This window comes from Salvelinus namaycush, chromosome 28 (assembly GCF_016432855.1).
Source record: "Salvelinus namaycush isolate Seneca chromosome 28, SaNama_1.0, whole genome shotgun sequence".
Classification (NCBI taxonomy): Eukaryota; Metazoa; Chordata; class Actinopteri; order Salmoniformes; family Salmonidae; genus Salvelinus; species Salvelinus namaycush.
Window position 1 is genome coordinate 39,194,817 of NC_052334.1, and position 13,533 is coordinate 39,208,349.

Consider the following 13,533-nt stretch of genomic DNA (forward strand, 5'->3'; position numbering starts at 1 on the left):
GTCTGGAGAGTCGAGCAACACAGCACGTGTTTTTTTTATTTTTTAAATGTATTTTATTTGCTCACAAATTCTGTGGTACATGAAGTCTGAAATGAGCGCCCTTGAAAAGGGAGAATAAAAGGGTGTGAGATTAATACCCCGGTTTAAGTCTGCAGAGACACAATCTTACAAGTTTCTCTACAGAGTGGTCTGTTGGCTCTTTTGTTATGCTGCTGAAGGGTGGAGTTTCCCTCTTAACACAGCAGCCAAATTTAGGCATAGTTTGGGAGTTTCTTTATCCTCCCCAGGCCCCAATCCTCTTTCCAAAAAGTATCCCCAAAGATGAATGGAAACATTTTAAACCATCTCTCACCTCAAAGCACTTACCAATTTAATGCTACATATCCTATCTCTTTTTGTAATGGTAGAAAAGCAGCAATAATGCATATCTTTATTTTTTAACTGGTGGTTGCATTTGGGTGCATTAGAATTACTAGTTGGTGAATTGCATCATTTGCAGGACTTGCTGAGTGGACTATTGGCATTAAGAGCTACCTTTTTTCTCCTTACATTACTGTTATGCTACATGAATGTTGGCATGTGGTTGCCAATGGGAGGGATCCAATGGTGTTGTCAAGAGCAGCGTGAGTTAGTGTATTTTCTGTTACCCAGTGTCGCCGGCTTGTGGCGCTACGGGCAACATGGCTAGTGAGCACCCTGTGGGTGTCTTCCTAATGTACCTCCACGTGGAGAGTACTGAGAGCCCCGCGGCGGCCATTAAGAGGGAAGCCATTATGACTGCATTGGCCAGGCCCTCCTTGTGAGTGCGCTGTCCTCCAACAGCAGACCTCTCCCTGTGCAGCAAACAAGCACTCCCATGCCTCATTGAGCTGATACCGTACCCCCGTTCGCACCCAGACCATAAAGCAGTTCCACATGTGGTGATCCCCTGTTCTAATTTTAGTAGCAGTAGCTTAATAGCTCTGCAGAGATCCCGAGGTCTCTTCGTTTTCAGATCTGGTAGTGGATATGTGGCTTTGGTACTAGTAGAGCTAGTCTTTGGGAATGCTCACAATTGTTCAGGTTTAAATTTTTTGCTCAATAATTTGGAATCGGGGGGGGGGGGGGGGGGAGCTCCTCCCTTGCGACAACCATTGGCTGAGATGTTGGCTAGCAATATTGCCAAATTAGCACTTCAGTTCTGCATTAGTCATTTGAATCAGGCCTATACTCCTACCTTCTACTCACTGGCTGTCCAGTCAGACTTCCACAGCCATGCCGAATTTCCATCTCGCTGCCTGTTCTTTTCTTGCCAACAGGATAGGAAATGATGACTACACCAGCCTGCTTTGGTCTGTGGCACTTTACACGGACCCAGAGATTCGCCAAAGCTGTGGGACCCAAATGCATGACTGTATTCCTCCTGTGTGAATGTCTGTTTTCATTGTCTAATTGACACGCTGACCAGCTATGACACATCCTATTGGAGTCGTCATGCTGTCGCAACCCGCTGCCAAGAGGCACATTAAGCCACGTTTGTCAGATTTTCGGCTGCTAGCGCCGGCAACCTCAAACTGCTATTATTTTCTCTTTCGCTGACAAATGTTGGCTTCCGTCAGAACACCAACACACTGACTCTATCCAATCCTTGGCTAACTGCCGGAATGCTTCAAATAACTCGCAGGGAAGAAGTTGGTAGCGATCAGAGGAAAAGGGATTTTTTTTTTTTTTTTTTTCTCAACCAGAAAGCTTTAAGCATCTCAAATAGTCAAGTTTGGCTTGAAACTGGTAAAGGGTCTAATATTTGTACTGTTTCTGCGCTGAGGTGATTCAACCCTTTTTTTTAATGTTTTATTGTTGTGGAAATTATCCACAAAGGACCTGCACAGTACATGTAACGGTCATTTCGATATCCTTTTCCTGCCATTACAGAAGCAGCTCTGCACCCGCTCATTATTGACTGTCATCGAGCAGAACGTGCTGCTTTTCAGAAATGTGTATGTGTTCTCTACTCCATGCAGGCTTACACTTTGTCCCTACCCAATTTATGCAGCTAACTGTGTTTGGGAAGTACTGTGAAGCATCGAACGACCGACCCAAATTTGTGCTGTTGTATTTCCTTGGCTCACATTAGGCCCAGTGGCGAGATGGAGGATTGAGAGGCCTTGTTACTCCAGTCGTTTATTGAGTAGCCTATCTGCTCGAAGAACTGGCGCCGGAGGTTTTTACTCCGACTGCTTAGCAGAGTCCTGCAAACATAAATCTTTCACTGTCTCGCCTGGGAAACTGCAGTGTCATTCCTTTCAATGGCAGTTTAGTGCTTTCATTTTGTTTTGGCCCAGCAATTACATCGGCCCCTGAGAATATTGAGGCCTGCCTAGCATCTGCCACAGTCATCATCCATCTCACTGGTCAATGCACGTCTTGGCCGGTAACTCGGATTATAGAGAAGCTAACGCTGAAACTCAAGTGTTTTAATTGACGAGACTGCTGTGGGTCCCCGATAAGAGCAGAAATGAATGTTTTCATGGCTCAATCTCCCACATATTAGATTTTTGTTCACCTTTTTAAGAGTCCATTTCTCATACCTTCCGCCGCAAACCCTTAACTGTTGAAGTGTGTCGCTTTGGATAAAATCGTCTGGGACTGAATAAAGGGAAGGGAATGCATTAAGCCCAAATATTTGTTCGCTCCTGTGCTTTGTGATAGCTAAAGCGCGGTGCTACAAAGTGGATAAACGTGTACCTTTGCGAAGGCTCTTCTCCACCACCGCGGGGGTGTATTTTTTTTGTATAGATAGTTTTTTAAGCGGCCGTCCTTCTTACCCTATCCTCATCTGACGTCATGGGCTAGAGAACAGCATTATGGTGGACTGAATCCCTACCTGGATTTGGCTTGGCGTTCACCTGTCCCAGTTCTTTCTTATCCTTTCTCCTGTTATGTGGTGTGCTGGACACAGTTAATTCTCTGACATAAGGGTTGTCAAGAGGACAGCCTCTTACAGAGCGCTGCAGCAGGATGAGGACAATGCATTTAATGTCTCTACGGAACTCTTTATTTTTAGACTTACTAATCATCCATTGTCCCAGACCTCATGGATCTTGTTTAGATTGCCGCTCTCTGCCCTTAAACCTGATTAGATTATTCCCCTCTGCTGTTTCCACCGGTTCCTTTCTAGGGCAATTGGAGACCCATGACTCTTCGCAGTTGTGACTGTAAAATTGTGTTTGACTGCAGGCCTATGTCATCTTTGCATCTCTACCAAATAAAATGTTCCTTCCATCTCTTGTTCTCCTTCCTAAGCTTTTCATGCCTGAATCCTCCCCCCTCCTTCAAGCCTGATTCTCGCCTACCCTAGAACATGACTACTACGACTTGATTGTTTACACAGAGTAGATGAACACGACACCGCGGTCTACTCTGTGCTCAGAAATGCACGCTCTCGCTCCATCAGATCCCTTTAGTAAAAGCCTTTTCCAGAACCTACACCCCGGGGGGGTACAGCCATGTGGGTGAGAATTTGATCTCTTACTGTTGACTTAGCTCGGGTTGACGTGAGGAATTGGCCTGCTAGGATCCAAAGACTACATAGGGAGAAAAGCATCAGCTCCGAGTCACTGGGAGGGATAGAGGAAGAAGGGGAAAAAGGGAATTTTGGAGGAGTGCTAATCGACCAGATAAGGTTGAGCGTGTGGCATGCCAGCTATAGTTTTTATTTTTCCTGTCTTTTTTTTTTTTTTGTCTTCCCCTTCAGGGGTGTGCTGGTCATGTGTTGTCACTCTCTCTCTCCATAGTGCACAGGATAGCACCACTGCAGCCCCCATACCCTTGCATGATATTGAAGAAAAATTACCTGGCTTTTTATTTTTTTAGGGTGTGGTCCATGCCACATCAGAGTGCACGGAGTCCAACATCTCACATTCTACACAGCCCCCTCCATCTCATAAGAAATTATCTAGCTCAGTGGTTCTCAAACATTCAACCTCCAGCTGCGTACCCCCTCTAGCACCAGGGCCATCATTGTAAGCCTGCCACACACACTATACGATACATTTATTAAACAGAAGAATGAGTTTTTGTCAACCCGGCTCGTGGGAAGTGACTGCTCTTATAGGACCAGGGCACAAGTAAAAAATCTATTTTGCTCTTTATTTAGCCAGCTTACATATAAAACCTTATTTGTTAATTGAATTGTGAATAATTCACCACAGGTTAATGAGAAGGGTGTGCTTGAAAGGATGCACATAACTCTACAATTTTGTATAGGAGAGAGTCTCAGTCTTAAAAAATTTCCACACATTCTGTGCCTGTATTTAGTTTTCATGCTATTGAGGGCAGAGAATCCACTCTCACATAGGTACGTGGTTGCAAAGGGCATCCGTGTCTTAACAGCGAGATTTGCCAAGCCAGGATACTCAGAAATCTGGTAGTGGCTTCTGATTTTTAAATTCAATTTTCACAGAACACCTTGTTGCAATTTCGATGAGGCTCTCTTGTTCAGATATCGGTAAGTGGACTGAGGGAGGGCATGAAAGGGATAACAAATCCAGTTTGTCATCCGTTTCGGGAAAGTACCTGCGTAATTGCGCACCCATCTCACTCAGGTGCTTCACTATCACATTTGACATTATCCGTAAGCTTGAGTTAATTTGCACACAAAAAATCATACAATGATGTAAAGACCTGTGTGTTGTCCTTAAACTTCTTATGGCTGCAGTCCCGTTAACGGGAATCGATATGACAACAGCCAGTCGAAGTGCAGGGCGCCAAATTCAAAAAACATCTCATAATTAAAATTCCTCAGACATTAATGTGTCATATCATTTTAAAGGTAATGTTGTTAATCCCACCAAAGTGTCCGATTTTCAAATAGGCTTTTCAGCGAAAGCACTACAAACGATTATGTTAGGTCACCACAAAACCACAACCACAGCCATTTTTTCCAGCTAAAGATAGCTTCACAAAAACCAGAATAGAGATAAAATGAATCACTAACCTTTGAATATTTATCAGATGACACTCATAGGACTTCATGTTACACAATACATGCAAAAAATCTGAGTTTACTTTGAGGCGTTCGATTCACTAGTTGCAAAAACATCAAGTGACTTTGCATAGCCACATCGTTTCAACAAATACTGAACATAAATATAAATGATAATACAAGTAATACACATAGAATTATAGATATACCTCTCCTTAATGCAACCGCTGTTTAAAAAAAACTTTACGGAAATATAAACCATGCAATAATCTGAGACGGCGCTCAGATTAGCCAAATTAGCCACCATGTTGGACTCAACAGAAACCAGAAAATACATGATAAATGTTTCCTTTGATGAATTCATCAGAATGCAGTCCTAGGAATCCCAGGTCCACAATAAATGCTTGATTTGTTCGTTCATGTCCGTTATTTATGTCAAATTAGCTACTTTTGAATTGTTTACCAAAAACCCTAACCAAAGTCTCAAAGCGCGACCACTATAACGTGACAATGTCCAAACGTTCCGTTACAGTCAGTAGAAACATGGCAAACGATGTACTGAATCAATCTTTAGAATGTTAACATACATCTTGAATAACGTTCCAACCGGAGAATTAAATCGACTTCAATTGAGAGATGGAACGGAGCTGCCTCTCACGTGAACGCACGTGTTGAATGCATGGTCACCTCATGGCACCTCATACTAAATTCTGTCTCCTTCGACTCCCCCCCCCTCACATTTGAGTCATCAGACTTAGTTCTATTGACTGTTGACATCTAGTGGAAGCCGTAGGAAGTGAAAACCCATCCATATCTCTGTATTTTGAATAAGAGCTTGGTTGAAAATATGGCACCCCCAGAAAAAAATCCAAACAGGAAGTGGAACGTCTCAGGATTTTGCCTGCCATATGAGTTCTGTTAATCTCAGACTTAATTCAAAAAGTTTTAGAAACGTTAGTGTTTTCTATCCAATACTACTAATAATATGCATATATTAGCGACTGAGCTGGCCGTTTACAATGGGCACCTTTCATCCAAGCTACTCAATACTGCCCCTTCAGCCATAAGAAGTTAATGCAGACAGAAGAGCTCCCGATTCTTAGCCTCAATTTTGGCCCGCACATTGAATATAGTTGCAGAGTCCCTGTAATCCTAGATCCAGATCATTCAGGTGAGGAAAAAACATCACCCTGATAGGCCAGTCGTGTGAGAAACTCATCATGCAAGCGGTCAGACAAGTAAAAATTATGGTAAGTGAAGAAAACGTAAAGCTCATCTCAATTTAAATACTTTGCCCCATGATAACAGCACATGTTGTGAAAGCATTACATGGTCGCTGCCCATATCATTGCATAGTGCAGAAAATACACGAGAGTTCGGAGGCCTTGCTTTAACAAAGTTAACCATTGTCACTGTAGTGTCCAAAACGTCTTACAAGCTGTCAGGCATTCCCTTGGCAGCAAGAGCCTCTTGGTGGATGCTGCAGTGTACCCAAGTGGCGTCGGGAGCAACTGTTTGCATGCGCGTTACCACTCCACTATGTCTCCCTGTCATAGCTTTTGTGCCATCAGTACAGGAGCAGCAGCTACATACAGACTGTTAGTGGAATTCCCGCGAGAGATTAACGGTTAATGTGATTGATGTTAATTATTTGACTAGGCTACCTGTATTTTACATTTTGCTGAACACTAATGGTTTAATTGTATTTTTGGCAGTGAAACAAGGCTTGTCTGATGATGGGGGGGTAGACACCCAAAAAATGTTTTCCAACGGGGCAATACAAACGGACTGTATAAAAATGTGATATTTTTGTTTGGTTTGGAATGTGCTTGAAAACAGGGTTAGAATATATAGGCCTAGTTATTGATGTCACAGTATTGACGGTCAAGCATGAGCGGTATACGGGGTATCTGGAAAGTCATGGGATGGGTTTTCAATATCCTTAACTATTTATTTTTACGTTTTTAAATATGTGTAGCTTAAGTAAATACCTGTAGTCAACTTGTTTGTCTTAGATGAAGAACATTGCATTCATTTCAGCTGTCACATTATTGTGTAGCTTATGGTCGTCATGTGGTTTACGTGGTTTACACTCACTGTTGTGCAGCATGCTCCAGGTGATAATTACAGTATGAAATTCACAACTAAATGTCTACCAGTTATAAGAAATCTAAGTTAATTGTCTAAAATTTGGTTTGCTAATTTAGTAGCTAGTTAGCTATGTGGTTTGTCTTCCTAAATCATGCATTTGGTTGGTAACCACAGAATCCCCTCCTGGCTCAAGAGCCTTGCTGACTATTTGTTTTGTGCATGCAGCAAACTTAGTGTTTTTTTCCCTTCTATAGTTTAGGTCCAACTGTACAAGATGTTCACAATGCGCTCGTTAGCATTCTCTATGGAATTGTACATGTTTGAAAACCTTTGTATTACAGAGAATCAGTGGGGTTTTGAAACAGTGCCCCTTGTGTTCAGTGCTGGTATTACCGAATAGGCCAAAGTCGTTATGACTATCTGGATACCGCCCAAGTCTAGTTGTCTGTGTGCTCTCAATAGCCCTATCATAATGCTGTTGAACTGCTGCTTTCACTGCGTTTAGGCCTTGTTCTCAAACTGTTTTCCTCCCCTATAACAGTAGAAATCCATTTTTTTTATTGTGTTAAGACTATAGACTGACATTTTCTTGGCACCGAATGGGCTAAGAGGCATGCGTCACTGCAGTCCCTGGTTCGAATCCAGGCTGCATCACATCCGGCTGTGATTGGGAGTCCCATAGGGCGGTACACTGTTGGCCGGGTAGGCAGTCATTGTAAATAAGAATTTCTTAACTTCTCTGGGATAGGTGGGACGGTAGCGTCCCACTTGGCCAAAACACAGAAAAAATGTAGCGGGCCAAATTCAAATATTACTATAGAAATCAATCTTTCATGAAATCACACATGAAAGACACCAAATTAAAGCTACACATGTTGTGAATCCAGCCAACATGTCTGATTTCAAAAAGGATTTACGGGGAAAGCACACAAGACAATTATGTTAGCTCAGTACATAGCCACAAAAACAGTCATTTTCCCAGCAAAAGATAGTCACAAAAAGCAGAAATAGAGATGAAAATGAATCACTAACCTTTGATGAGCTTCATCAGATGACACTCAGGACATCATGTTACACAATAAATGTATGTTTTGTTCGATAATGTGCATATTTATATCCACAAATCTCGGTTTACATTGTCGCCATGTTCAGAAATGCCTCAAATATCCGGAGTAATTGCAGAGCCACGTCAAATAACAGATACTCATAAACTTTGAAAGATACATGTTTTACACAGAATTAAAGATACACTTGTTCTTAATGCAACCGCTGTGTCAGATTTCAAAAAAACTTTACGTAAAAAGCACACCATGCAATAATCTGAGACGGCGCTCCGATTTAATAACATTTCTCCGCCATGTTGGAGTCAACAGAAATACGAAATTACATCATAACTATTCCCTTTGATTATATTCATCAGAATGCACTGCCAGGAATCCTAGTTCCACAATAAATCGTTGTTTTGTTCGATAATGTCCATTGTGTCCAATTAGCTACTTTTGCTAGCATGTGTAGTACACGTGTCCAAACGCTCGCGCAGATGCAGGCAAACGTCGGACAAACTTAAGTTATATTACAAGTCGAATTAACTGGTCAAACTTAGTAGAAAATCAATCTTCAGGATGTTGTTATCATATCCAATAAGGTTCCAACCGAATAATTCTTTTTAGTCTATATAAGTAATGGAACGCATGGCGATATCATGAGGAATGCGGGTGACCAAGAACTGTCAATCTGCCAGACCACTGACTCAACCACCTCCCATCCAGTCCCACATCACAGTATAGGCTTCATTCAGTGTTCTACAGACTGACATCTAGTGGAAGTTGAAGGAAGTGCAAACAGATCCATATATTACAGGGAATTGAATAGGTGTTGACTTTAACATTGACCAGTCTCAGAATTCTCACTTCCTGTTTGGATTTTTTCTCAGGTTTTTGCCTGCCATATGATTTCTGTTATACTCAGACATCATTCAAACCGTTTTAGAAACTTCAGTGTGTTTTCTATCCAATAGTAATAATAATATGCATATATTAGCATCTGGGACAGAGTAGGAGGCAGTTCACTATGGGCACGCAATTCATCCAAGTGAAAATGCTGCCCCCTATATCAAAAGTTAACTGATTTGCCTAGTTACATAAGTGCAGGAACTAGAAGGTAGGAAAGAGATGAGACTGCTCTGAGTCAATGGTGGTTTGGAAGCGGTGAAGTGTCAAGTCAAATGCTGTGTGTCTGTTCTGTCTTTCAGCACAGTCTTTCAGCACAGTGCAGGTGATCTCTATCCATCTCACTCTCACTTTGACTCCTCCTGCCACTCAAGGTCAAGTTTATATTTTTTAGTCATATCAGGAGTCAAGAGCAGAGTTCAACTCTGTGTTATGCAATAGGCAGACCTGGCGATTCGGTGTGTGCAGCAGACCGAATGCTGACTCTGGCACTTTGAAACACTACAAACTAAGCTGAGTGGGTGGGGGTGAAGGGAGGCGAGGGGGATCTATTACTACCTCATTTAACCTTACGCACGCACACACAGAGGTGATACATGGACTGCCATACCTTTTCCTCTCCACTCATCCTTAGTCTCCTAGACCTTCTATGCTAACATCAAAGTAGTTTCAGATGGCTGTGTGTATGTGCTTCAAACATCATTGGGTAAAGTTGCATCAGCTGAATTGCTGTCAGTTCTCCTCTGTTACTGCCCAAGTTATCCAGCTGTTTCTCCATTTTGGATTGAATGATCCTTAGTCTCTACCTTTTTGACTAGCCACACGTCGCCAGGGTGGACAAACACAAATTATTTCTTCGCAAGTGCCCAGGCGGGGTCATTCTTAGGTTAGCCCAACGTTTGGGAAAAGACTTGGTGCGAGGATTTCGATGCCGGTGAAATGAGATGTTGTCAAGTGTTGTGCTCCTCAGGCTGATTGCCCGGCCTCTATGTTAATGTGACATTTTAGCAGGAGGAAATAAAATTAGGCCGGGGGGGGGGGGGGCTTTTGTAAAGAGGCCGTGCTTGTCAGTCTAGAGGGAGGAACGTTACAAGTTGTTGGCTGGGTTGCCAATTTCTAAGCCTTTCAAACCTGATGAACCCCGGTGCCTGGCCCTCCTACGAATCCCACTCTGGGATGCTTGAGTACACACACAACCTATGCTCTAGGCAGAATGAACCACCTCTCCACAGCTTACCTTTTAGCATCTCATCACCACTGAGTCCTGTGACCATACGGCTGCAATAGCCCACCAAGGTCATCCCCATGGTCCCAGCTGGACCAAATTCATTAGGTCACACCGTAGCCAAACGTTTTTACAACGGAAAACAAAAGTTCACCTTTTCTTATTGGACAAATTCCTGTCCGTCCCACATACTACACCCTTCTCTACTCAAACAGATCTGTGAGAATTGCATGGTTCAACTAAGTCCTGCCCCCCCCCCCAAAATGTCAACTTTTAACTATTAATTGGTCTGGCCTAAGCTTTCAGTCCTTTATCCAGGGAAGGACCTAGCTACTTAGCGGTATTGTCTGCACTCCCCATCCCACTATTAATTCATAGATCGACAGCTGAATAGATTTGTCATGTCACCCTAATGGGGAGGACTTATGTCATCTCAGTGGTCTGCTCTGTAACCCTTGAAGGTATGGATCTGTGAGATTCTCCTGAGCTGCTTGCCAGATGTTCCTTTTTCTATGGTCAGGAAATCCCTTTCAACAGCCACTTGTTTTTTTTGGTCTTCAGGTCCTCTACGTGTTTTTATAACACCCTCTCTTCACAAGCCATGCTGCTCTGCGTGGTGCTACAGCAGTTGAGGGACTATGGCATTTGGTGTTAGCATTCAGGGTTCCTTTGGCTGTGGAGGTGATTTCCCTCCCCTGTCATTCGGGATCTAGTATTGATGTCTATGATGCGGATGTTTTAATTGAGGTTTCTTTCTACCACTCCCCCTCAGATGGCCTCTGTTTCCTCTGCCTCGGTAGTTGTTGTGATTTCCCATTGGGGTCACGTCTCCCCCCCCCCACCTCCATTAGTCTAAAATGAACTCTCTCCGATCCAGTTTGGCTAAACTTCCTACAAAGGTGTGCGTTGGGATTTTACCTCAATTGAATTAGGAATGCTGTGAAAGCTAAACATTTACTGAAATGCAGTGTGGTCCACAATGGGGGGGTGGGCGCCTAAATCTGAAATAGGACATGGGGCCTAGCTAATTTGTCAGGACCAGGCTCGAACATAACAGGCATTTTGGTTGAGGGATGGTTTGTGAACATCAACTGGTGGTTGCGGAATACATTGTCATGGTTAAAGGGGCCGTGTGGCCAGGGATGTGGGATGCAGCGTGACCAATGGTTGTCCATCCTGTAGTTAAGCTACAGAACACCGTGCAGCCCTGTCCTTCCTCATCTGGCCCAACTGAACATCATAAATGAATCCCATGTCTCAACACCCCCCTGGGGAGACACTGACTGCATGTCTCAGCTGTGTGTGTGACTTGGTGTATATGGGGTTCTAGTATTTCTGAGGCTGTATTTGCACTATGTAGGCATTAATAGTGTGTGTGTGACTGGAATTGTCTCGCTGTGGGTTGTTCCCTGCCTTTGGTCCATTTGTTTTACCGGACAGGCTGATCTAAACTGAAGGCACATCTCCCCTTGAACGATTGGCTCGCTCCTATTCCCCGTTCTCTGCTGCTGCCCCCTTAAACGCACTATTTCACTAGACGTACCACCAGACATGCTGTCTGCGCTCGCTTTAACCCCTCACACGCCACAACTCCCTAGACCTCATCTAACAAATCCTCAATGGTTTGATCGAACACACACAGCAATGGGTCGTACTCAATAGTGTACACTGAAACATTTCCAAATGTTGTGCAGTGTAAAATAAACGAGTTCTGATGGTACCTTTCCCATTTCACTCCGCTTTGGACCGACTCGTGTAGTATTGTCTTGACTATTTTCCATAGCTTTAGTTTTGTTCTGCGTACAATCCTCAAACTGCGTCTTGCTTTTGTCTTTCAGAGATCAACAGAGTGAGGAAAGAAATGTACAATGACACCGCGAACGGCCTGGTAGAGAAACACCCTCTGGATTTACCTGAGGCCATGGGACCTATCATTCACCTGCAGGAGAAGCTCTTTGTGCCTGTAAAAGACTACCCCGACGTAAGTGATGACACTATCTGCATGCACACTTAAACACTACATGATCACACAGGCTACTTGTACACGTGCAATTTTGGATTTAGCCCCATCAGTGACTAAACCGAAGGACAAAGGAGTCTTCTGTCCCTATTTTCTCCCTACTATCCTTCGTTGGTACACAGAATACCATTGAATGCTACTTTACCTCATAGCGTTGAACTACTCGAATGCCACATTTTCGCTCCACTAGTAGACTGTTTGATGTTGCGGTATCATTAAAGAGAAATTCTACTCTGCAGCCGCAAGGCTAAATGAGCTGCCTCCAAAAGGAAAACCACACTCCTGGCTGTTTACGAGTTAGTTACCCAAATGGGCAGAGAAAGGAGAGGAGTGGAACAGGAGGGGGGGTGATGTTAGACTACCATTCTAAAAATACACGGGAAGTTGCAAATTGACGGCTTACCACTCGAGCCCTGAATAGCCCCTGGCAGCGTCCAGCATTGAGACTTGGACGGGGTGGTGAGGATGGTTATAGCTGGATAGAGGGCACTACAAAGACAGGTCTGGATAGGAGCAGACTGGCACTGTTACTCTAGCTGCAGACGTCATGGGGGGGGTTGAGGGCCATGGTGAAGATGTCGGAGATGTGTGCTTATGTGCACACTGACTGAGGAGTTTGACAAGTGGGGACATGAGGTGTGGGCGGCGTGCGTACCTTTCCCCGGTCAGCCACCATCCACCTGTGCCCGGTACTAATCGTACTGGGTGGCACAGAAGGATGCCCGTTTCACGTCTCTAAGAGCAACATTTCTCTCCCCTCCCCCAGTCGCACGGATTTGGAGGGACAGGCAGCGGAGAGGTCCACCCAGGCGTGAAATGCATTTTCCCCCTGACAGAGCTGATAAAGGGACCCACTCTTCCCGCACCCCAACCTGTTCCAACCCAGTCTTCCTGCTAGTCCCACCAGGCCATACATACCTCTCTGGCTCAGCCTAATATCCAGGCCCTATACCAGCCCTAAATACGATTCCCAAAGCCATCAGTCGATCCTCCTAAATCGAATGGCCTCCTTTAGGAAAAACTGACGCCGTGACATACTGTCTTGCCATTATCCAGACTTTCACCAGATATACAGTTAAAGTCAGACGTTTACATACACACTTAGGTTGGAGTCATTAACTTGTTTTTCAACCAGTCCACAAATGTCTTCTCCTAACCGACTTGCCAAAACTAGTTAACATCTACTTTGTGCATGAAGCAAGTAACTTGTCCAACAATTCTTTAGACAGATAATTTTAATTTACTGGATCACAATTCCAGTGGGCCAGAAGTTTACATACATTAA

General features: G+C 43.8%; 1 protein-coding gene across 6 annotated transcripts in view; it reads left to right on the forward strand.

Moving 5' to 3' along the window:
- The window catches only part of LOC120023568 (protein quaking-A-like), a 94,443-nt gene that overhangs the window by 16,443 nt on the left and 64,467 nt on the right, over positions 1 to 13,533 (forward strand). For all 6 annotated transcript variants that reach the window (XM_038967601.1, XM_038967604.1, XM_038967602.1 and 3 more), the window contains exon 2: positions 12,067 to 12,209. In XM_038967601.1, coding sequence (XP_038823529.1) covers positions 12,067 to 12,209 — 143 coding nt within the window. The remainder of the gene's footprint in view (positions 1 to 12,066; positions 12,210 to 13,533) is intronic.